At 38.6% G+C, this 26,453-nt stretch overlaps 2 protein-coding genes across 2 annotated transcripts; both read left to right on the top strand.

Moving 5' to 3' along the window:
- Window positions 1-1,172: 1,172 nt before the first annotated feature.
- Window positions 1,173-20,898, top strand: LOC116729642 (uncharacterized). Its single transcript, XM_032578314.1, is given in 14 exon segments — window positions 1,173-2,025; window positions 3,491-3,639; window positions 3,762-3,893; window positions 4,079-4,166; window positions 4,491-4,710; window positions 5,163-5,451; window positions 5,678-5,723; window positions 7,468-8,196; window positions 8,290-8,438; window positions 8,563-8,694; window positions 9,383-9,470; window positions 9,776-9,995; window positions 12,879-13,188; window positions 20,243-20,898. Coding segments are annotated over 13 exon segments (3,243 nt in total). The 5' UTR covers window positions 1,173-1,307; the 3' UTR covers window positions 13,162-13,188; window positions 20,243-20,898.
- LOC116729641 (uncharacterized) lies at window positions 15,159-26,206 on the top strand. The gene is made up of 12 exons (XM_032578313.1): window positions 15,159-16,712; window positions 16,802-16,950; window positions 17,079-17,210; window positions 17,389-17,476; window positions 17,851-18,070; window positions 19,933-20,212; window positions 22,045-22,801; window positions 22,900-23,048; window positions 23,148-23,279; window positions 24,441-24,528; window positions 24,867-25,086; window positions 25,924-26,206. Exons 1-12 carry the CDS (start codon window positions 15,995-15,997, stop codon window positions 26,204-26,206), a joined length of 3,216 nt encoding a protein of 1,071 aa, XP_032434204.1. The 5' UTR covers window positions 15,159-15,994.
- Window positions 26,207-26,453: the final 247 nt, after the last annotated feature.

The raw sequence follows: 26,453 nt of genomic DNA, 5'->3' as shown, positions 1-26,453 counted from the left end.
AATCTCCAGTCTGCTTGATGTTCACATCTGGATTCGAACCAAGAATGATGGTGTTTTCACACCTGATAGTTCGGTAGACTCGGTTCGATTGGGGACCAAAAAAAGAAAATAACATGCAGCAAAATGTGGTGATTCAAAGTAATGCGTTGGTGGAGCTGAATGTAAATGTACACTAAATTTTTCTAATTTTAATAGTCAATTTTCTTCCACTTCATTCACATAAAATACCGACACAATACATTTGTGGTTGTAGTGCAAGAAAATGTAAACATATTATATAATTTTAAAGTGAAACTAAATCAGTAAAAGTTGGAGGAAATGTGAATACATGTTTTTGTTTTGTTTCTTTTTACATATTTTGTATTGTTGTCTGTGGGTTTGCAAAGAAAGTCCCTGGCCAGAGTCAAAGCTGTTTTAAAGTTTGTGAACCCTGGTTTAGGGTATTTACAATGTTGTAGAAAGACTAAATGCCACTAGATGGCACTATTTCTTTAACAAATGTCTCCAGCTGTGACAGAGTTGAGTTAAACAGGTTCTGGTTTCTGGTTTAATATTTTATACAGGAGAAAAATTTTAAATGTAGCTCTACAGAATGTGTTCCCTTCATTTGACCTAATATCCATCAACAGCTACAAAGAAAATGCAATGCGACTGTCCAGAATCCACCATGACAGACCCATGAGTCCTTGGGACGAGGCCGTCTTCTGGATCGAGTTCACCATGAGAAACAAAGGAGCCAAACACCTGAGGGTCCAGGCCCACGAACTCACCTAGTACCAGTACCACAGCCTGGACATCCTAGCCTTCCTCTTTATTATAGATCTGCTCCTCATCTTCATCTACTTCAAAACCTGCAGCTTCTGTTTCAAGAGATGCTGCAGCAGAAAACAGACAGAGCTGGCCACGTCATCCCATTACTGCTCAAATAGCAATAATGGGATGTCATTCATTGCTCCAGAATTCAGTATTAAAAAATGTAAAATAATTACTGCACTTATTTATTTCATTATTATTATTCTATTTTTTTGGGAGGGGGGGAATTATGTAGCATCCCGATCCCCACTCCATTCCAGTAGATGGCGGTAATGCACATCAGTAAGTTGCTTGCCAACCGCCATAAAAAAGAAGAAGGAAAAAAAAAACACCACAGCTGGTTTATCTACAGACACACAGCCTGGGGTGAGCTTGTTATCCTACATCATTCGGTACAAAGAGGAGAAAGTCAGAGTTCATGTGGTTAATAAGTATCTGTACAGTCCACCTCTTAGAAACACCACAGCTGGTTTATCTACAGACACACAGCCGCCATGGAGCTGCGTCTCTCCGTCTGCATCCTGCTGCTGCTTTGTGCTGCAGAAACCTCAAGTGGAGGGAAGATTTTGGTGTGGTACAGTGATAACAGCCACTGGATCAACATGAAGCCGGTACTGGAAACTCTGGTGGACAGAGGACACCAGGTGACGGTCCTGGTCCCGAGCACATCGCTGTTCATGAACAGCAGCGAACCGTCTCGCTTCCAGTACGAACTTTTTGACGTCGACGTCTCATTTGAAGATTTAGAAAAGATTTTTGAAACTATTATTCACTTCTTCGTGTATGAGATGGATTTTATGAACCCCTTAGAAATTTACATAAAATTTTATAATTTAATGAAGAACAATAAGAACCTTACTTTTAAGTTTTTGGATGGCGTTCTGAAATCAGAACCCATCATGAAGAAGCTCAAGGACGGAAACTACGACCTGTTATTTGCTGATCCGATCTACGCCGGCAGCGACCTGACTGCGGACATTTTGGGAATTCCTCTCGTCTTTTCTTTGTGTTTTTCCTTGGCAAACAACTGGGAGAGGATGTGTGGTCAGCTGCCTTCTCCACCCTCCTTCGTCCCCGGTGCTGCTAGCAAACTCACAGACAAGATGGACTTCTCAGAGAGACTGTCGAACTTCCTCTTCTACGCCCTGCATGACGTCATGATGGATCAAATACTGTGGAAAGAAGTTGACGAATATTACTCTGAAATCAGAGGTAATCAACTCATTAGTAATTGCAGAGTATTAAAACTAGAAATAAAAAGTTTTTTTTATAGATTTGTAAAAAATTATTTCCAATCAATTAACCAATATCCTCTCAGACATTCTTTTAGTGTTGTAGTTTACCCGCCATCCTGATGAGGGCGCCGCTGGTCATCCAGACTATTGTTACAGAATTAAAGATGGCGGCACTGTCCCAGAACGGTTAAGAGAAACCAAGTACACCTCGCTGCAGCAAACAGAAAGGGGGCGGTAAGTCTCATACCTTATTTGGAAATGGGACCATTGCACTCCGGAAGTGAAGGGGGCGATATTTCCTATATTTTCCGCGGTCTCCCGTTTTTATTTTATTTTTTTAAATCTGTGCTATATCTTCACCTTTGGGAAGGATTTTCAGTCTCAGCATGTATTTGAACTGATCTCTTTTATTTACTTCCACGCAGCTCACAGTTTTTAACAAATTCTGTACCTTTCGGTGTACTTCTAAATCTGCTCCTTCGTCACCTCTTTTCGGCCCTGCTAGTGGCTTAGGGGTGGTAACAAAACTAATCAAATGCTATTACTAAATCAGAATACCACAAAGTCTAATGGTTTAGTAAATTATTATTTACTATTCATTTCGGCATTTCTGGCACCGTTAAAGATAAATTATCTTATAAAACACCATATATTTTCATTTTCATAATATAGGTTATAGCGCCCCCTTCACTTCCGGAGTGCAATTAAGGTACGAGAGTGACAGTGGTCCGTCCCCAACCCTTTCTGTTTGCTGCAGTGAGGTGAACTTGCAAATAGAGGCCTGCAAATGCACTTTATGTGGTTTTGTTTTGAAATATGAAGATTTGTTTAACAAGCTGTTTAAGTTTTATCTTTAGTAGCGCTCAGTCAGCCGTGATGCGTGGCTGAGCAGCGGGTAGTGAAAACAGGAAGCGGGGGGAATAACGCGAAAAATTATAACTTGATGTTAAAAGACATGATGCTAATAAGCTGATGGTCTTTAGTTAATGCGCTTCATGGAGCGAAGTTTTAGTATTCCTTCAAGAATAAGACATCTTTTTGTTAATTTAACTATTTCAAATATTCTTTTCATATTTTATTTTTCTTTTCAGCAACCTTTAAGGTTCCTGTTTTATTATACCTTATAAATACGTATGTTTAATAATGTGAGAAAATCACAATGTTCTGTTTACTAATTTAGCAATACAGATTAAGATTTAATTATTTTTTTATTTATTTGATTAAAGTCAGCACATTTTTGAAACATTTAACCCTTTATGTTATGGAAACCGCCTTCTTGATACAAGAGAAAACTCAAGTTTTTAAGGAAATGACTTCTTATCAATAAGGTCAATCAACTTTAGATTAACTCATTAATCGATAGCTTGCACCTCAAATAAAAATTTTTTTAAACAGCATAGAAACTTTTAAACCTTTGCTTTTTGTTGTGTCCACTATATCAGGAACACCCACCAGTGCCTGTGAGTTGATGGGTAAGGCGGATATCTGGCTGATGAGAACCTACTGGGATTTTGGTTTTCCTCGTCCACTCCTCCCCAACTTTAAATTTGTTGGAGGGGTCCACTGCAAACCAGCTAAGCCTTTACCAGAGGTGGGGTTATAATCCACCAATTCAAAAGTTATCTTAAGTTTTGAAAAAAATAATCACAAACAAAATACAGAATAAAAGCCAACTAACTGGCCTATTGACTGAAAAATGTAGTTACTTTGCAGGAAATGGAAAAGTTTGTCCAGAGCTCTGGAGATGCTGGGATTGTTGTCTTCTCTTTAGGATCGATGATCAAGAACCTGACCACAGAGAAAGCGAACATGATCGCCTCAGCGCTCGCTCAGCTTCCACAAAAGGTAAAGAAAAATTTTTTTTAATAAGATTATCTGTTTAAAGCATTGCAGAGTATATTTATCCAACTTACGACTATGGACATATCAAACATCAAAGTTTGTCTGACTTACACATACTTTGTTTTAAAAACAAGATACATCAAATCACGTAATACCAGAAAAAAAAAAGTAGTTTTGATCATTTTTAGGTGCTGTGGAGATACAGTGGCCAGAAACCCCAGACTCTGGCTTCCAACACCAGAATATACGACTGGATCCCACAAATCGACCTGCTGGGTGGGTAAATAAAAGAGTCCATAACATTTTAGCATCATTGGTGCTAAAAAAACAACAACAAAAAAACGCTAAATGAGCAAAACACCACTGTGCAACAACAATTGTGACACTGCAAAAATTTTTTCCAAATGTTTCAATTGAAAATTGTTATTCTGATTGCTACACAAATGGATCTTAGATTTGTTTGGTTTGCAAAGATTCATTATTTTGATCCAAAGAAGTAGGTCAGAAGAAATGCAAATATTTTAAATAGCAGCTAATTTGAGTTGATCCAGCATAATTTTATAAAAATTAAATATGAATGTTTGATAACATTGTTTTCAGGTCATCCTAAAACCAAAGTTTTCATCACTCACGGTGGAGCAAACGGGATCTATGAGGCCATCTACCACGGCGTTCCCATGGTGGGAATCCCCATGTTTGCTGACCAGCCAGACAACATGGTGCACATGGAGGCCAAAGGAGCTGCAATTACTGTTAAACTGAACTTTATGACGATTGAGAGCCTCAGAGACGCTGTAAACATGGTCATCAACAACAAATCGTAAGTAGTTTTGTTTTTATCATATACCATTTATAATTTTTAAACCAAAACTATTGTTTTGATCATTATTCTTGATGAGTAGACGAGGGAATGGTGAATGTAGATGAGTTATGGTGTAAAGCAGTTAGATGTATCATACACAGCAGAGGTCTGTGGGTCATTTGTGACTCTTGGAATAATTATGTGCAGTTCACTATTAAAACTTAGTAACAATACAAATTGGCCTTATAGGTCAGGCAGTATATGAGGATGAAAACCTTTTTGTTTTAATTTTGGTGTGAAATGTTTTCTCTAACCTGAGAATTTAAAACCTTATGTACAACATAAAATATTTGGTTTATAGTTAATAGTATCACAAACACCAAGCTTAATTTACACAAACTTGGAAACAACTATTCATTAAACATAGTAAAATTTTGTAAGCAATGTCTTTTTAACTCATCCATCCACAGCTACAAAGAAAACGTGATGCGACTGTCCAGAATCCACCATGACAGACCCATGAGTCCTCGGGACGAGGCCGTCTTCTGGATCGAGTTCACCATGAGAAACAAAGGAGCCAAACACCTGAGGGTCCAGGCCCACCAACTCACCTGGTACCAGTACCACAGCCTGGACGTCCTAGCCTTCCTCCTTATTATAGATCTGCTCCTCATCTTCATCCTCTACAAGAGCTGCAGCTTCTGTTTCAAGAGATGCTGCAGCAGAAAACAGACAAAGAGAAAAGCTGAGTAAAAACCAAAAAAAAGATTAATCGCTTTTGTACAATAAAATTTGAAAAGAAGAAAAAGACATTTGCAATGTGTCATTTACATTGCTATTGATCATAGCAATGTGTAATTTTTTAAATATATATTTTAAAATTATGAATTATTAATACTAATGAAAGAAAAATAAGTATTTCCTCAAATATTTATTCCAAGATTTGATCTGAACTGTCTTGATAACTCCGGTGTCCTCATGAAAGCTTTCCAAGGGCGACAGTAAAGAACAGCTTCACATTACAACCACCGGTGTGTTTCCTTTGTCATTATTTCATCTTTTTCAGTAACTCTCTTCTCTGCTGGTGAATCTTGGGTTTCTGCCTCCTCTTTGGCTCTAATCTGAAACAGTCAAACTGAGTAAACACTTCTGACTGGAGGGCAGGTCCGAGGTTGAAAACATTATTCATTGAACACCCTGAAACACTACAGACTCCATCAAAAGGGATTAAACCAATATTCAAATGTGTTATTGTTTCTTTGGACCCAGTTTCATTCAGGAAAGTAATCTGCATGGGTCATGAAGGGGACAAAGTGCCCACATTTGAGGATGTCTAAGACTTTAGGTGCTGAAACAATCAGAAGTGACATTACCCTAGAAACACTGATTCCGAAAAACTATACTCTTCCTGAATATTCACAAACCACAGATAACTCTCCACCGACTGTCTAAACAAAATCACGATGATCTGAAACAAATAAGTTGAGTACCTTGTTCAGGTTGGACTCTGCCAATCAAAGTACTTCAACTATCTTGGTTTCTTGATCGCAACTGAGCTAAAAAGTTAAGTTCTCATTTCACTGGTCCATGTACAGGGGTTGGACAATGAAACTGAAACACCTGGTTTTAGACCACAATAACTTATTAATATGGTGTATGGTTGTCGTCTTAGTAAAGCTATAAGCAGAGCTGCTGCTTTTCAGATTCTTCTTCTGTTTTGTCTGATTTCGTTTTAAATTTATTTAGTTTGTGTATAACTTGTTTATTCTTTTATTGAACGTAGTGTAATAAAAGAATAAAGTCAAACTACTACTACTCATCATCCAAAGAGGGAGCTGAGGAAGTTCAAGCATTCGCTTTGAGAATCATAAACTAATGAAGACAAATGATCAAAAGTAAAATTCAACCGCTAAAAGATAATTTACTGTCGATAGTGGAAGCGGAGGAGTAAAATTTGACAGGTAATCTTCCTTGGTCAATTTTAGAAAATAGTTTCTTTTTAACACTTTTTCATAACCTGATAAAAAGTATTCACTCCTGGGGCGTGCCGTGGTGGCGTAGGGGATAGCGTGGCACATATTTGGGGGCCTTGAGTCCTCGACGCGGCCGGCGCAGGTTCGACTCCCGGACCCGGCGACGTTTGCCGCATGTCTTCCCACCTCTCCTTCCCCCTTCCTGTCGGCCTACTTTCGTATGAGAGACACTAGAGCCACTAAAAAGACCCCCTGGAGGGCTAAAAAAAAGAAAAAAGTATTCACCCTCCTGTTGATGCCAGACAGATTTATGCTTGAGCTTATTGTATTTCACCCTCCTTATCTATATGTCCCTGACTGGGATCAGGGACATATAGATAAGGACAGCACTCCCTCCTGGGTTCAAAGGTCAATTTTTGTCAACTGTCTAACTGAAGACTTACAACGCTGCTCACCTAATCCAGGCTGAAGATTCCCATATCTCAGCTAAGATACAGCGGTGTAACACCTCTCATTGGCAACACCGATATAAAAGGTAGAGACTCTTCATCTAGTTAGAACAAACACTGAGCGCTGGTAGGAATGGTTGCCACTGGACGATGATTTTACAATATTATTCAAAGTTAAAAATTGAAAACACTCACCTACTCACTATGCTATGTATTAGACTTTATTTCACAACAGTTTTCATTGGGTCAGCCTGTTATCTTGCTTAATTTGTACAAAGAGCAGCAAGTCAGAGTTCATTTAGTTAATCAGTATCTTTAAGCTGTTAAAAAGACCACAGCTGGTTTATCTACAGACACAGCCACCATGAAGCTGCGTCTCTCCGTCTGCATCCTGCTGCTGCTTTGTGCTGCAGAAAACTCAAATGGAGGGAAGATTTTGGTGTGGTACAGTGATGCCAGCCACTGGATCAACATGAAGCCGGTACTGGAGACACTGGTGGACAGAGGACACCAGGTGACGGTTCTGGTCCCGAGCTCATCGCTGTTCATGAACAGCAGCGAACCGTCTCGCTTCCAGTACGAACCTTTTGACGTCGACGTCACAGTAAAAGATTTAGAAAAGATTTTTGAAGACATTATTCACTTATCTATGTATGAGTTGGACTTTATGAACCCCATTGAAATTTACATAAAACTTTTAGATTTAATAAAGAAACACATGAAGTTTTTTCTTAAATTCCTGGATGGAGTTGTGAAATCAGAAACCATCATGAAGAAGCTGAAGGAAGGAAACTACGACCTGCTATTTGCAGACGCAATCTACACCGGAAGTGACCTGACTGCCAATATTTTAGGCATCCCCCTCGTCCTTTCTTTGCGGTTTTCCTCGGCTCATTACTGGGAGAGGATGTGTGGTCAGCTTCCTGCTCCACCGTCCTTCGTCCCGGCTGCTATGAGCAAACTCACAGACAAGATGGATTTCTCAGAGAGACTGTTCAACATCCTCTTCTACGCTCTGCAGGACGTCGTAATAAACCAGTTCATATTGAAAGATATTGACAAATATTATTCTGAAGTCAAAGGTAAGAAACCCATTTGTAATTCCAGACTATTCGTTTTTTTTAAAAAGTGAAAACTTAAAAAATCTTTGCTTTTTGTTGTGTCCGCTGTATCAGGAACACCCACCAGTGCCTGTGAGTTGATGGGTAAAGCTGATATCTGGTTGATGAGAACCTACTGGGATTTTGATTTTCCTCGTCCACTCCTCCCCAACTTTAAATTTGTTGGAGGGATCCACTGCAAACCTGCTAAACCTTTACCAAAGGTATAGTTATAATCAATCAATTCAAAAGTTGCTTAAAGAACTAAACAAATAACCAGCCAACAGAATACAGAATTTAAAACCAACTAACTGGCTCAGTGACTGAAAATATAACTTTTTATTGCAGGAAATGGAAAAGTTTGTCCAAAGCTCTGGAGATGCTGGTATTATTGTCTTCTCTTTAGGATCGATGGTCAAGAACGTATCCACAGAAAAGGCGAACCTGATCGCCTCGGCGCTCGCTCAGCTTCCACAAAAGGTCAAGAAAATCCATGTGACAATCAAACTCTGCTCAGGGTCAGGGGAGGTAACACAAAGTCTCCAGGTGGTAAAAAAAGGATTTAAAAGGTTTCTTACAAGAAACATCGGCGACTGGAGGTACAACTCAAACCGATAAACAATCAAAACCAAACAAAGATTTGGTAAGCTGGGTAAAATATATCTACTGAAAATAAAACATTCAATATTTCTAAACTACCACAAAACAAACCAAACAAAACATGGTGGAGAAGCACCACCCAACCTGCAACTAATGCTGGTTTCAAACTGCAGAAATGTCTGATAATCTAACAGACTGTTAGATTATCAGATTGAATAATCTGATTGAAACATTGATTGAACCATTTAGCATAATGGTTCAAAGTCTAAATGATCTTCAAAAAGCAATGATGGAAGTAACAAAGGGTTACCTGTACAGTCAGTCCAAAACCGCCTAGTGAATAAAGAGCATTTTAAAGGTGCAGCTGATCCATTAAGCTGCACCAGGAGGTGCAGGGCAAAGGTTCCCAATGGTCTGGGTGTGTTGCAATAGTTCAATCTTTATTTCTTACAAAGTAAACTTTTAAATATGTAGAATATCCCAAAAATCAAGATTTGAATGACTTATACATACTTCATTTTAAAATCATGATATATCAAATCATCAAACCGGTTTTGACCATTTTTAGGTGCTGTGGAGATACAGTGGCCAGAAACCCCAGACTCTGGGTTCAAACACCAGAATATACGACTGGATCCCACAAAACGACCTGCTGGGTGGGTAAATAATAGCATCCATCACATTTTAGCATCATTAGAGTTAAAATAAACAATGATAAATGAAATACTCAGAAATGCCCCATTGCAACATTTGTTAACATTGCTAACGTTTTTCTAAGTTAATTTTTTCTAAAAATTCATTATTTTGATGCATAGACGTATCTCAGAAGAAATGTAAATGTGTGTAGTTATGCATTTAAAATAACAACTTTATGTGACCCTAACTGGCTTAGTTTGATTTCATCCAACATAATTTCTATGAAAATTAACTGATAATGTTTGATAATGTTGGTTTTTACCAGGTCATCCTAAAACCAAAGTTTTCATCACTCATGGTGGGGCAAACGGGATCTATGAGGCCATCTACCACGGCGTTCCCATGGTGGGAATCCCCATCTTTGCTGACCAATCAGACAACATGGTGCACATGGAGGCCAAAGGAGCTGCAGTTACTGTTAAATTTAACTTTATGACAACTGAGAGCCTCAGAGATGCCCTGAATATGGTCATCAATAACAAATCGTAAGTAGTTTTCTTTCCTTATGCAACATTTATTAAATGTGCGGCAAACTAGCGGTATTGTAGAGGGCCGCACTGGGTTAACGCGGTGAATTTCAAACTGTCCGACGCGTGCTTCAATATACTCCAAGTCGCTTCAGGTTGTTGCAATCATCAATTTATTCCACTGCGACAGCCATACTTCAGACTTTACAAGGACTGAGACTAGGCCTGTCACGATAGCAAATTTTGCTGAGCGATTAATTGTCTCAAAAATTATTGCGATAAACGATAATATTGTTTGAAGACCTTTTTACACTGATTTAATGTAAATGACATAATAATGCATGTGATTTCTTGCCAAAGATAGATACACTTTATTTTCAAAAGAACACTAAACATTGGAACTGATAAACAAAATAAACAAAACAACCAAAAACGAAAATAAAATGGTCTCCATTAACAAAAAACGCACTTGAAAAAAAAAACTAAACAACATAAAGTAAAAGTGGAAATAAATACTGCATTCAACCAAAAGAGTGCAGATTATGAAGTCTGTATATTATGTTGCCCTTCAGTAATAATTAGATTTAAATCAGTGACGTGCGGTGAGGTTCATAGCTGGTGAGGCACTGACGTCATCAGAATCAGATTTGCAAATAGATGCATAGATTGACAGCAGTTTACAGGTTATGTTTCACTTCTGCATCCTTACACATACAAACTGTAGCTCACAAAACACACATTTCCTTAAAAAACAAAACAAAATAAATGTTATTACTGTCTTACCTTTACTTATAGCACTTGACTTGCTTCCCGAATCGTTTAGCCTAGCTCGCTGTCACTTACTCGGCAGTTGAGGAGTGAACAAGACGAACGTCTGGGATCTTGAGCGCCCCCTGCCATGAGGCAAGAGAACTGCCTGCCTCACCTCGAACCTGTTCTCTGCCGTTTATAATCGCTCATTACACGAAACACGTTACACAAACACAGTTGGTGACAAAAAGCACTGTACATTATATACATAAGCTAAATTATTGGAAATAAGTTCACATATTAAATTTGTTTAAACCATTTTATTGACGCCGTACAGCAACATGCTCTCTCCGCTTAGCAGCCAGCGCAGAGCCAGGGGTTGCGCAATCCAAGGTGAGGCAGAGCTCGCTGCTGCCTCACCGGCATCGCTTCCAAGCATTTGAATGGGAAAATAAGAAAATTCAGCGATTTTGAACAAATAAAAATCGAAATTGGTGAAGCTACATGAAAAATAAATATTTTTTAGTACAAACCACCGGATGAATATAACAATTTAAATTACTTTATGATTATATATTTTGTTTCTTTCCATGATGGCTGGTGAGGCACTGCCTCACCTGCCTCCCCTGACCGCACGTCACTGATTTAAATAGAGAAGATGGGCACATCGACTACCTGATGCAATAGTTCACACTACATGATTTTTTGCTCCTATTTTTCCCTTTACAACAATCTTAAAACGTTGATCTTTCTAAGATTGTGTGGTGTGTTACGGTAGATCGTCCTCTGATCCAAATCAGGGTTTTTCCCAGACTGGGAGCTTAACGCAGCCTGTTGAATGTGACAGGCAGCCAATCAGAAAGCGCGGATTCTCCTCCGCACTTTCTGAGGGGAAATTACATCGGGGAATCCCAAACAGCTGAAACGGCGCAACCCGAAGTCCAGCGGACATTGGAGATGATATGTGGAAACAACATTAATGTTTATTCAACATGCAAAGAATATAGAAATGACAAGAGGAGGAGTTGGAGCGAAATTGCTACCGCAGTTGATAAACCCGGTAACTTTTCTGCTGTTCTTCGTTAACGTGACGTAAATAGGTTATAATGATTTTCATTCAGTCAGGACTTTACGCTGACACTAGCCACATGCATTGCAGGTAGATTGCAGTAAAGCATTGATTAATGCCTTGTTTTAAAATTAGTTCACTGGACTTGTAGCCATTATTTTGTGCCCATTGTTGGACACCACACGGCAGGAACGAACCCGATCGAACCGTTATACCTAGGATTTCTGTCGGCTCATGTGTGGTCTGTCAGGTTTTGAAAATGGGCCGACAATCGGCCAACAGCTCTAAGATCGTGTAGTGTGCGCTGGGCTTTACACTGAGGAAATGAGGAAGGGAGGAGTCAGTGGAGAGCACCGGAGTTGAGCCTTTTTTCATTCAGTGTCATTAACAGAAAGAGAAAAAGGCCGGGAGAGACGATAATGCCGATAATTAAAATGACATCGATAGTTTTAATTTATCGTACGATTAATCGATTTATCGTTTATCGCGACAGGCCTAACTGAGACATACTGACCAGGCTAAACCATACAATGTGGCTAACAATAAACGACATTACAACGGTCAACAGAAATTATGACCACCACCGGCACACCCGCTTCCTCATACATACAAATCAGCGCGCCAGTATGGCTCCCATTCATACCTTAGTGACAGTCACGCCCACCTCGACACACCCACCACCCAAGTGTCAAAGCCGTGTGCTCCTGCCACATCAGTAATTGCTCATTTCAATCATAAGGCTCTTACATTTATCATATTTATGGTAACAAAACATTCATTATTTATTGATAGGCAAATGAAAAGAATTGCCATGTAGTTATGTTATAAACAGATGTATCATATACAACAAGGGTCAGTGGACCATTTGTGACCCTTGAAATGATTTTGTGCGGTCCACATTAATAATTGAGCAACAGTAAAACTGTGGCCTTCTAGATCATTTTTTCTTTCAATTTTGGGACAAGATGCTCATTGACTTGAGAATTTTGAAAAACGATATAAAAAAAAATTTTGGAAAGAAAAACCTAAGGTAAATAATAAAGTACACAGCTAAGTTATTTATTTTCCCTCATCATCCACAGCTACAAAGAAAATGCGATGCGACTGTCCAAAATCCACCATGACAGACCCATGAGTCCTCGGGACGAGGCCGTCTTCTGGATTGAGTTCACCATGAGAAACAAAGGAGCCAAACACCTGAGGGTCCAGGCCCACGAACTCACCTGGTACCAGTACCACAGTCTGGACGTCCTAGCCTTCCTCCTCATTATAGATCTGCTCCTCATCTTGATCCTCTTCAAGAGCTGCAGCTTCTGTTTCAAGAGATGCTGCAGCAGAAAACAGACAAAGAGAAAAGCTGAGTAACAGACTGAAGTGAGATCTACTGTTCAGGTGCTTTTCTAACATAATAAAGTATTTCCAGGTGTTCATGGAATTGCAGTTTTAAAATGTACAAATATTAAACATTAAAACATCAGGATTGAGGACACATAAAAATAAGTATTCTCATTAATTCTTTCGTTTTATTCTCAGTACAGCATTTCTCAAATTCTGACCAACTCAAGTGTGATACTGCCACCACCACGTTTCACTGTGACGCCACTGACCCCAACCTAGAATGCCTCTTGAAAGCAAACAGGTTTAGATTTTAGGTGTTTCCACATCTGACAGTCCAGTAGACTTGGTTTGATTAGGAACCAAAACTGCAACATTTGTTAAATTTTCAGCTGGTGCAGTTCACTTTCACACTGCACTGTGTCAAACCAACCAAACATTTAAATAAAACCTGTTCCAGCCCTCGCCTGTGGTGGCGCTGCACCAAGAAATACCAAAGGAAATGACATGAGAACCTCAGAAGAAGACTCAGAGTGCCACTTCCTTCTTCACGAAAGGTAAACAAATGTGAAATGATGTCAAACTTTAGTAATTATAGGATTTTGCTTTTATTGTTGATAAAAGACCACAAGCCATTTCTTTCTCTAGTGATTTGGTGTCAAACTCTGGCCCGCGGGCCAAATTTGGCCCGCAGTGTAATTATATTTGGCCCGCGAGGCAATTTCAAATTAATATTAGAGCCGGCCCGCCGGTATTATACGGTGGTAACGCCGCATTCACCGCTTATACTACAAATCCCATAATGCTCGGCTGTTTTTTGGCGCGTCAATCAGGTCAGAGGCAGACACGCATCCTCCTGTGTCAGTAGCACTTATGGTAGCGGACATGGATGTATTAGGTAGGTGGTGATCCGTCTTCTTGCGCACTCCTGCGGTTGAAAGCCCCGGCGCACCCCGCATCCCCGTGCCTCTCCCCCAAACCACACTTCGACCTCAAACTACAGCTGTCACTGTGTTACCCTACCAAAAAATGGTGAAAAGAAAGGCAGTAAATAGAACTTTTCTGGACAGGTGGGAGACAGAATATCTATTTACATATGTATGTGAGCAACTTTTCTCCTCAGTGAAGATGACGAAAACGTCTCACAGGAGACGTCTGACTGACGAACATCTTTGTTCGATAATGAAGGTTTCCTCAGCTCAAACCCTGAGCCCCGACATTGATGAACTGGCATCCAAGAAAAGACGCCAGGTATCTGGCTTGGCCGCATCAGAGCAGATCAGTGTGTCGCAAAATGAGCAATAAATAAGTTTTCTACGCATTTTTTCTTGTTACTCCAAGGACTGAATGGTTTATTCATAGTTTATTTAATGATTTATTCATAGTTGTTATGTTATTTTATTTTCAAATTTATTAGCCTGTGTACAAAGCTAATTTTGACATTTACCTCAGAAAGGAGGCATTCAATTTTTATTTAAAATGCCATTTATATGTTTTATTTATATTTTTAGCAACTCAATTATGCACGCCTGCACTTTTAAGTTATATAAGCCTTGCTTGTTCAATATTTATTGTTAAATCAAAATTTGTTTGGGTCCATATTAAAAGATTCATTTGTTCAACCTTGGCCGGCGGCTTTGTTCAATTTAAAATTTTGGCCCACTGTGTATTTGAGTTTGACACCCCTGCTCTAGTGATTTGGTGTGGTTGTATCTTCCCAGAATGCCTTGCGTTGTAGTCTACTTCCTGCTTTAGGAGCAGTCTCTGGTCCACTTGTGTCCACATATGCATTGGAACTGAGCCAGAGTTCATTTCAAATGAACTAAGTTCTCTTATTTGGCCCACATCAGACTTTCTTGGCAAACGAACTAGAGTTTGATTAAAGCGGATTAAACAGGTGTGAATGTTGTGACTCCAGCCATGAAGGACTGACTATAGAAGGTCAGTGAAAGAGCTTTTAATCCCTCAATTCTCTGCATTAACACAGTTTCAGTTTCAACAGGAAGAGTTTCACAGCATGAATGTGACACCAGGCTTATAAAACCTACATCCTAAAACACACTCACCCTCTTTTTTCCCTCTAGTTGGTCATGAGAACGGCGCGAAACTGAAACTATTTTCACTTTTGAAGTTTCAAACATGATGATTCAACTTAAGAAAAACAGCAACATTTAAAGTTTATGATATCAATAATCAGTATTTAAAGCTATCATGAGAAAATCTAAAAGATTCTTACTTTATAAATAATCAAAATAGTACAATCAGTACAAAGAAACCTTTGACACATAATAACCGGCATTCTGACAAAACTCTTGTGCATAAAAACTGTGATAGTTGTAAAAAACATTCAAACTACATAAGTTACTGGACGCCACCTGCATGGAAACAATGTATTACAACTAGATCTATAAGGCCCAACAAGGACATTTTTGGGCCAGTTGCTTTTCCAGTTGAAACATGAAATCTGTGGTTTTCATGTGCATTGCATTGCCATCAAAGCATTACTTAAAAAGATTCAAGTCTCAAAGAGAAACAAGGTAGACAAATAAGATTTACTCTAGCTTTCACCACACCTTAAGATTTGGCAATCATCCAAAGCTGACGTAATGCAGAGATTCAACTTTCCCCTCACTGAACGTCAGCAAAGAACACACCTCTTTCCCTCGAATTAGAGGTGTGTCTACAGTTACCTTTGCAGCTGTTACTTTTTCTCTTACTAGCAGCTCTACAGGGCTCAGCCTGTTATCTTGCATTATTCAGTATAAAGAGCAGTGAGATAGAGTTTGTTTAGTTAATCAGTATCTTTAAGGTAAAGCTCATAAAAACCAGGCTGTGTCTGGTTTTCTACAGACACACAGCCACCATGGAGCTGCGTCTCTCTGTCTGCATTGTGCTGCTGCTTTGTGCAACAAGAAGCTCAAATGGAGGGAAGATTTTGGTGTGGTACAGTGAGGCCAGCCACTGGATCAACATGAAGCCGGTACTGGAAACTCTGGTGGACAGAGGACACCAGGTGACGGTCCTGATCCCGAGCGCGTCGCTGTTCATGAACAGCAGCGAACCGTCTCGATTCCAGTACGAACCTTTTGATGTTGACGTCTCAGTAAAAGATTTAGAAAACCTTTTTGAAGATGTTATTCAATTCTCCTTGTATGAGATGGATTTCATGAGCCCCTATGAGATTTCTGTCAAATTTTTTGATTTAATGAAGAATAACATAAATGTTTCTTTAAAGTTTTTGGATGGTGTTATGAAATCAGAAACCATCATGAAGAAGCTGAAGGAGGGAAACTACGATGTGTTATTTGCTGATCCGATCTACCCTGGCTATGACCTGACTGCTGATATTTTGGGCATTCCTCTCGTTCTTTCTTTGCGTTTCTCCATTGCTCATAATCTTGAGAGGATGTGTGGTCAGCTACCTGCTCCTCCTTCCTATGTCCCGGCTGCTATGAGCAAACTCACAGACAAGATGGACTTCTCAGAGAGACTCTCCAATGTCCTCTTCTACACTTCGCAGGATATTTTAATAGGACAGTTCATGTGGAAATTGATTGATGAATATTACTCTGAAATCAAAGGTAAGCAATCAAACGTCAAAGTTAGGATTCTAAGTTTCCAAAATTAACATGAAAACTTTCAAATCTTTTGCTTTTTGTTACTGTATCAGAAACACCCACCAGTGCCTGCGAGCTCGTGGGAAAGGCGGATATCTGGCTGCTGAGAACCTACTGGGATTTTGATTTTCCTCGTCCACTCCTCCCTAACTTTAAATTTGTTGGAGGGATCCACTGCAAACCTGCTAAACCTTTACCAGAGGTGGGGTTATAATCCACCAATTCAAAAGTTGCTTAAAGGCCTGAACTAAACAAATAACCAGCCAACAGAATACAGAATTTAAAACCAACTAACTGGCTCAATGACTGAAAGTATTACTTTTTTTGCAGGAAATGGAAAAGTTTGTCCAAAGCTCTGGAGATGCTGGTATTATTGTCTTCTCTTTAGGATCAATGGTCAAGAACGTATCCACGGAAAAGGCGAACCTGATCGCCTCAGCGCTCGCTCAGCTTCCACAAAAGGTCAAGAAAATTCAGAAAAAAGATTGTGTTTAAAGCCTTGTAGAGTTTATTTAACCAACTTTCAACCATGTATGCTACTCCAAACATTAAGTTTTGTATGACTCACTCGTTCTGTGTTAAAAACATGAACAAAACATCAAACCACACAACTGAACAATAATTTTTTGACCATTTTTAGGTGCTGTGGAGATACAGTGGCCAGAAACCCCAGACTCTGGGTTCCAACACCAAAATATACGACTGGATCCCACAGAATGACCTGCTGGGTGGGTAAATAAGAGAGTCCATCAGATTTTAGCATCATTAGAGTTAAAATAAAAACCATGCTAAATGAGATATACAGAAACACAGCACTGCAACGACAATTGTGACTCTGCTAACTTTACTCTTGTTCAAATTGTTCAACTGAGAATTTGGCCTTAGTTTTTAATGACACAAATATACTGTATATCCGTATAGCTATGATGGATAAGACTCATTACTTTGATGCATGCATGTAGCTAACAAGAAATGTAAATAAATGTAGATAAGCAGTTATTCAAAACAATTTTTATACAAGTCTAGCAAGAACTTAGTTTGACGCGATCCACCATAATTTTCATGAAAACTACTTATGTTTGATTATCTTGGTTTCTACCAGGTCATCCTAAAACAAAGGCTTTCATCACTCATGGTGGGACAAACGGGATCTATGAGGCCATCTACCACGCCGTTCCCATGGTAGGAATCCCCATGTTCGGTGACCAACCAGACAACATGGTGCACATAGAGGCCAAAGGAGCTGCAGTTAGTGTTAAATTTAACTTTATGACAACTGAGAGCCTCAGAGATGCCATAAACATGGTCATCAACAACAAATCGTAAGTCATTTTCTTTCCTTATGTGAAAGTTACAAATTTTTATATATATTTTCAGTGTATCAAATCAAACATGCATCAACACACAACAGTCAAAGGACGTATATCATCAATCAAGACTAAGTTTTGAATCCTGAACTCAATTTTTAAAGGAAATTTGACCAAAAGAGTTTTATGCACTCAGTCAGTTTAGTCCAGATTTTGGGGGGATTCTGATGGAGAATGAAAACTTTTCAATGACATACAGTATACTGTATGTTGTGTATAATGTTTGTCACTGGATAAATCAGTAGTAGGAGAATCCAATTTAAATCATTTTCTAGAGATAGCTTTCTTATTTGCAACAAGCAACATATTCTATATTTTTTTATCTCTATCATTCTAGTTAGACATACATCACCCCAGTACATTGTTTCACATTTGAAGGAAATTTTAGCTCCAAGTATATTATTAAAGTGTTCACACTGGTTGGTTATAACCTGACAGCCCCAGAAGATATGAAAGTAACTGGCAGCAACATGCATATATCCTCTACCTTGATGGCATTTTTGTATGGGAGTGATAAAGTATCTTTGTGTCAGACCCTGTTGTTGTCAATTGTAGTTGGCATATTTTGATCCAGCTCCCCTTTGAGATACTCATATTTCCCACCTTTTCTTTATACTTTCAGAGCTGTCATGTTTACTTTCCTTGAATCCTTGTGTAACCTGGATATATTATAGTTGTATAGTTTAGACTTGTTAGTGGTAGGAATAAATGTAAAAAGCCCAAATTCTTCTTTTCAAAGATTACTTTCAGGTGTCTAACCTGCAAATATCTGTAAAAGTCATTCTGAGCAAAACCATGTTTATTCTGAAGGATCTCACAACTTGAAAAAGCCCCTTGTGAATGAAAGAGTAATCGGTTAGTAATCCTTTTGGCATTGATTTTTTAAAACATAATCCTGTGTATTAGGCGCAAACTGCACGTCGTAAGCACACCATCTCAAAACAATTGAGAGGTGGTGACGCCTTTTGACTGTTTATTTCCATGAATTTAACAACGAGTCAATGATGAAGTCATCACTAAGTGTTGCAGTATTGTCATGACTGGCAAGTCTTTCATAACACTTACAGATTATTAGTTTAAATAGTATTCCTTTCCTAAATTATCCCTTTTATTTCTGTAAACTGTTTGCTGTTGATGTACTTGATGTTCCATTCATAAATGTTTCTCTGATGTTGTTAAACATTCATAAGTATTTTTCATGAAAATGATAGTGGATCAAGTCAAACTAAATGCTAGCTAGGCTTATATAATTTTTTTTCAATAACTGCTTAACTACATTTATTTACATGTGGGGCTTACCGGCATATCTATGATGTTTCAGTTTGCCATCATTTACAATGGCAAAACAAAAAAACAGCTCGTGAATATCCATAACATGAACGTTAAATAGTCATGGTCATACTTTCCTGTTTTTTGAATTAATTTTTCTTGGCCCAGACATGTCACCGAAGCTTTAGGTACTGAAAATGTATCCATTTTCTCATAGGCCCTGTGAACTTTGCTGAATATCTGCAGTCAATTTTTGTGGTTTATTTTGGGTCCACACTTTGAAAAGCCCAACCCAGACCCATTTACAAGTTTAATTAAAACTCATAAATTTATTTCGTCAATTGATGAGTTTGAGTGGGCAAATGCAAAAATGGCCATGGAGTTACGGTGGAAAGCAGTGAGATGCATCACAATAGGGGTCTGGTCAAGAAGTTCTCCAACTTGAGACCTTTGAAAAAAGAATGCAAATAAAAATCTTGAAAAAAAAAACCTAAGGTAAACCATAAAGTACACAGCTAAGTTATTTATTTTTCCTCATCCATCCACAGCTACAAAGAAAACGTGATGCGACTGTCCAGAATCCACCATGACAGACCCATGAGTCCTCGGGACGAGGCCGTCTTCTGGATCGAGTTCACCATGAGAAACAAAGGAGCCAAACACCTGAGGGTCCAGGCCCACGAACTCACCTGGTACCAGTACCACAGTCTGGACGTCCTAGCCTTCCTCCTTATTATAGATCTGCTCCTCATCTTCATCCTCTTCAAGAGCTGCAGCTTCTGTTTCAAGAGATGCTGCAGCAGAAAACAGACAAAGAGAAAAGCTGAGTAACAGACTGAAGTGAGATCTACTGTTCAGGTGCTTTTCACACAGAACAAGAATCTATTTTGTGGTTTTAAAGTGTACACATTTAAACAATAGAAAAAAAAAATCAGGACTGAAGAGAAATTATTGTTGATTATTATTTTTAATAGTTTTGTATTTTGCTCCTTATTCCATTTCTCAAATTCTGAGCAACTTTCCATGTCCTGCTCAAAAAATGACCAAACTATGACACTGCCACTACCATGCTTCAATGTGGCACCATTGTGAAAAATCTAGAATGCCTCTGACAGAAAACCGATTTATGGACTGGCTTCTCTTAAGAAAAAGCCAGACCATAAATCGGTTTTCTTAACCGAGTTTAAAACCATGAACTATTTTCCCAATCACATTTTCACTCTGTCATACTAAATCATGTATTAAATGATACTTTTCTTTTCAATTTATGTATAAAATGGTATTACTATTATTTGTAAACTGAACCCATGTTTTTAGTGTGCTTTGCTTTCGTTCTGTAGTGTACAAACAAAGCTTCAGCAAAGCTGTAAAAATGACTGCATTTATTGACATTTCAGACACTTCTATTAATAATCAGATTAAAATTTTTTATGCTCATTTCCATTGCTTTTCTAGCTCAGAAAAATTAATCACATTATTCAAAATCAGTCATAAAAATATTGTGTAAACTCTCAGTTTATTTGTGGTAATTATTTAGTTTTTTGTTTTCATGTCTACTAATGTTAGATTATTGAGAGGTGTCATGTTGGACTGAACAGCCAATCAGAGCTGGACTAGTGAGTAAAACTTGAGATCTGAAAGTTTTTGATAACGCAGGGGTAAAGCACAACCCAAACATGGAGGCCTTAGTCCTCGATGCGGCCGCCACAGGTTCCATTCGCAGCCAGATGACCTTTGCCCCTTGTCTTCCCTCTATCTCATTACCCACAAGTTTTACACCATTTACATTCGACAAAGGTGTCTTTCATTTCTCGCTCCACACAGACTTCTTCCTAACAGACACGATCTTCACCTGAAAGGGAGCAATCAAATCAATGAAGCCTGAAATTTTAAAATGGAAGTCATCTACCAGCTCATCTACTGGGTTACAGCATAGAAACGAGGTGGAAGAGTAGATTTCATTAAAAGTTTGAGCTGTGTTGTTTTGTAATATCCGTTTTGCTAGATGAGTAAATAGAGATTGTGCTTTCAAATACAACAGAAATTATTAGACATCAATTACACAGAAACTGGAAATATTTACACCCTTACTGATAATCAGGTCCAGAGTTTTCATCAATTCTGTGTTGCCTGTTTAACATGTTGAGTCAAAGCCAAAGTTTTGAAGTATATCAGACAGCTTTTTTGCCCCTCTGTCTTGGGGGTTTTCACCATAGGTGTTGAAGCCTCCCACAAATATTAACCAGTTATAGTCAACACCGATATATAACAGGTAGGAGTTCACTGAAGTCATTGAAAAATTTGGCACAGAGCTCACTCATGGAATTTTACCTCGATTCTCAAAGATTCAAATTTGCCTAGGACGACGCTTTTACAATTAAGTGAGTCGTTCAATATTATACCACAAAATAATTTTTGTGGTATAATGCATACATTTTTGGGTGAAGGTGCACTGCAAAGCATTTGTGCTTGGGGCAGCCAAAAGGTTAGCAATGGCACTGGTGTGTCTACATAAAGACAGGAAGTTATCTTTGCAGTCGTTGCCTTTTGCCTTACTAAAAGTTTTCCAAAGGTGAACTGTTATCATGCATTATTCTGTACAACGAGCAGAAAGACAAAGTTCATTTAGTTAATCAGTATCTTTAAAGTAAAGCTGTTAAAAAGACCACAGCTGGTTTATCTACAGACACAGAGCCACCATGGAGCTGCGTCTCTCTGTCTGCGTCCTGCTGCTGCTTTGTGCTGCAGAAAACTCAAATGGAGGGAAGATTTTGGTGTGGTACACTGAGGCCAGCCACTGGATCAACATGAAGTTGGTACTGGAGACACTGGTGGACAGAGGACACCAGGTGACGGTCCTGGTCCCGAGTGCATCGATGTTCATGAACAGTAGCGAACCGTCTCGCTTCCAGTACGAACCTTTTGATGTTGATGTCTCAGTAAAAGATATAGAAAAGGTTTTTGATGATCTTCTTCACTTCTCCATTTATGAGATGGATTTTATGAACCCCATTCAGATTTACATGACATTTATAGATTTAATAAAGAACAACATGAACATTTCTTTTAAGTTTTTGGATGGCGTGGTGAAATCAGAAACCATCCTGAAGAAGCTGAAGGACGGAAACTACGATGTGTTATTTGCTGATCCGATCTACCCTGGCTATGACCTGACGGCAGAGATTCTGGGAATTCCTCTCGTTCTTTCTTTGCGTTTTTCCTTGGCTCATCACTGGGAGAGGATGTGTGGTCAGCTTCCTGCTCCACCGTCCTTCGTCCCGGCTGCTATGAGCAAACTCACAGACAAGATGGATTTCTCAGAAAGACTGTTCAACGTCCTCTTCTACGCTCTGCAGGACGTCGTAATAAACCAGTTCATGTTGAAAGATATTGACAAATATTATTCTGAAGTCAAAGGTAAGTGTCTCATTAGTATTTGTGAGTATTCAAATTTTTCAAAATTACCATGAAAGCTTTAAAATCTTTTGATTATTGTTATGTGTCCACTGTCATAGGAACACCTGTTACCCACTGTAAGATGCTGGGTAAGGCGGATATCTGGCTACTGAGAACCTACTGGGATTTTGATTTTCCTCGTCCACTCCTCCCCAACTTTAAATTTGTTGGAGGGGTCCACTGCAAACCAGCTAAACCTTTACCAAAGGTGGGGTTATAATCCACCAATTCAAATAATCAGCCAACAAAATTCTGAATTTAAAACCAACTAACTGGCTCAATGATCGAAAATATTACTATTTTTCAGGAAATGGAAAAGTTTGTCCAGAGCTCTGGAGATGCTGGCATTGTTGTCTTCTCTTTAGGATCGATGGTTAAGAACCTCACCACAGAGAAAGCGAACATGATCGCCTCAGCGCTCGCTCAACTTCCACAAAAGGTCAAGAAGATCCAGATAAATGATCATGTGTTGAAGACTTGTAGAGTTTATTTAGCCAACTTTGACCTATGTAAGTCAGGGGTTTTCAAAGTGATGGAGAGTTGATGTTCCATTCATACATGTTTCACTCATGTCATGGGGTTTACCTGCTTTATGCGTAGCACCTCATGATGCTTCAGCTGCCTTGTCATTTAGTGTTTAGAATGTGACCAGATTTCTGCTGTGATCGCAGTTCATTTTGCGTCCGGTCAAAAAGTTCCCAGGGTTTGGCAGACCACACTGTCAGTGGAGCATCTTCAGATCCAACCCAAACCTAAACAATCAACTTCAAACTTCCTTTTATTTTGTAAGCCCAGACTCTTTCTCCTTACTGATCACAACTTTAGGTGCTAAAGATCTATACATTTTGTCTCTTCAAAGCATAGGCTTGGTGAAGTTGGCTAAATGATTGCATTGAATTGTTCTTGTTTATTGTTTCCCCTCAAATGGCTCCCGCTGAAGAGCTCTGGCGCCCTCCAGAGGCAGCATGCCCCGCTTCTAAAAGCTCTGATGTAGGTTATCCCAGACATCAAGATTTGTTGTGTTGTTGGCATCAAAAGTCAGGGAAGGGAAGTCTTGGTCAGCAGCAAGTGGCACATAGGCTGCAGAGCAATGTGTAGCCAATACACACTGAGGGAGGGGAGACAGAAGCTACCATGTTGAAACAGCCAGAGATCATTTATCCTGAGATGCATTTCCAACAAATACAATCAACAGTGTCTTGAGTACTCACAAAGACACAAAATGAAACCTGCAAATATTAAAATAGAGATAAGAATCAACTTTTTTTTTAAAAACTGAAAAATATTGTATCAACATAATTTAAAAAGTTATTCATAAAAGAAAATGTTGGCTTAAATTAAAATAACCAAACAGACAAAAGCATTTCGTTTTCTCACAATGATTAACATTTGGCAGTTAATGTTATGGCATGCTCAGACCTCGAAATACATTATTACTGGCAGACCTGCAAATAGTGCCCTCTACTGATAAAAAGTTGCATGTACACAATATAAAGAAACAAAACAGCTAAGAATACTTCTGATTAGTGATATGTTTTAAAAAACTTTTCCTGTAGCCATTGCTCAACCCTCTACAAAAAACCCATTTGACCATTTTTAGGTGCTGTGGAGATACAGTGGCCAGAAACCCCAGACTCTGGGTTCAAACACCAGAATATACGACTGGATCCCACAGAACGACCTGCTGGGTGGGTAAATAATAGCATCCACAACACTGTAGAATAATTTATGCTAAAATAAAAAGAAATGAGATACAGGAAAAACTACACTGCAAGTCCAGTTGTGATACTGCTAACTTGATTCATTTCCAAATGGTCAAACTGAAAACATTTTTTCATAAGATAATGAATTATTGAATATTAATTATTTTGATGAATAGAAGTACCTCAGACAAAAATGCAAATATGTGTAGTTACTGTAATTTATAAAATCTACTTTATACAATCCTAACTTGGTTTTTGTTTGATTTGATACAGCACAGTTTTCAAGATAATTAATAATGAATGTTTGATAACGTTGTTTTCAGGTCACCCTAAAACAAAAGTTTTCATCACTCATGGTGGGGCAAACGGGATCTATGAGGCCATCTACCACGGCGTTCCCATGGTGGGAATCCCCATGTTTGGTGACCAGCCAGACAACATGGTGCACATGGAGGCCAAAGGAGCTGCAGTTAGTGTTAAATTTAACTTTATGACAACTGAGAGCCTCAGAGATGCCCTGAATATGGTCATCAACAACAAATCGTAAGTTATTTTCTTTCCTTATGTGGCAACTATCATGTTTATGGTAACAAAACACGCTTTATTTATCCTAACTGGTTAGAATGACCATGGAGTCATGATGTAAAGCACTAGCAAAATTCAACATTTTGGCCTTCTGGTTCAGGCAGTAGAGATGTGTGACTCTACTTTAGTATCAATCCAAAACCAAGTAAATAACAGGGGCACTATCACTGATAAATCCTTTTTAGGATTTAGGTTTGAAATATTATCAAACTTTTGTTTTTCCCATTGAATTAGTTTGTTAAAAAGTGGGACAGAATTTGGACAAAATTGTAACAAATGTTTTGTAGGCATCTTCTTGTCGATAAAATACTTTAATATATTGACATGATGAATTTACATTAGAAAACAATTGGTGATGATTTATTCTTAAAACAAATTGCAAATTAAAAGAAAATCGTTTGTGAAGTAGATGTGAGAAACTAATATATAAAAATTAAATTAAATTTCAAGAGGAAACTCAAAATTAAAGTATCGATCCTATACTGATCAATACTGACTTTGTATTTATCTTATCAATATTTTTGATCAATCAGTCCACCTCCATCAGAAAGATAATTCAAATAAACACTTCTTATAATTTTGAGGCAAAATTTTCACTTTCTGAGACTTTTGATAAAGAAGAAAAATTCCTTAATGAAAAAACTGAAGATGTAACATAAAGTTTGTGGGTTTTTTGGTAAATAATCCACAAAAACCAAACATCATTTACACAAATGCTAACTTGGAAGCAACCATTCATTAAACTTAGTAAAATATCCCAAGCTCTTTAATTTGTTTTTCCTCATCCATCCACAGCTACAAAGAAAATGCGATGCGACTGTCCAAAATCCACCATGACAGACCCATGAGTCCTCGGGACGAGGCCGTCTTCTGGATCGAGTTCACCATGAGAAACAAAGGAGCCAAACACCTGAGGGTCCAGGCCCACGAACTCACCTGGTACCAGTACCACAGTCTGGACGTCCTAGCCTTCCTCCTTATTATAGATCTGCTCCTCATCTTCATCCTCTTCAAGAGCTGCAGCTTCTGTTTCAAGAGATGCTGCAGCAGAAAACAGACAAAGAGAAAAGCTGAGTAATAGACTGAAGTGAGATCTACTGTTCAGGTGCTTTTCTAACATAATAAAGTATTTCCAGGTGTTCATGGAATTGCAGTTTTAAAATTTACAAATATTAAACATTAAAACATCAGGATTGAGGACACATAAAAATAAGTATTCTCATTAATTCTTTCGCTTTATTCTCAGTACAGCATTTCTCAAATTCTGACCAACTCAAGTATGATACTGCCACCACCACGTTTCACTGTGATGCCAACCTAGAATG

The sequence above is a fragment of the Xiphophorus hellerii genome, chromosome 12 (assembly GCF_003331165.1).
Source record: "Xiphophorus hellerii strain 12219 chromosome 12, Xiphophorus_hellerii-4.1, whole genome shotgun sequence".
NCBI classification, from domain to species: Eukaryota; Metazoa; Chordata; class Actinopteri; order Cyprinodontiformes; family Poeciliidae; genus Xiphophorus; species Xiphophorus hellerii.
This window is presented reverse-complemented; position numbering and strand designations above follow the sequence as displayed.

Coding starts and splice junctions, on each gene's coding strand:
- LOC116729641 (XM_032578313.1), top strand. CDS start 15,995: ATGGAGCTGCGTCTCTCTGTCTGCATTGTGCTGCTGCTTTGTGCAACA. Junction 23,049..23,147: donor CAGCTAAACCTTTACCAAAG/GTGGGGTTATAA, acceptor ACTATTTTTCAG/GAAATGGAAAAGTTTGTCCA. Junction 23,280..24,440: donor TCGCTCAACTTCCACAAAAG/GTCAAGAAGATC, acceptor GACCATTTTTAG/GTGCTGTGGAGATACAGTGG.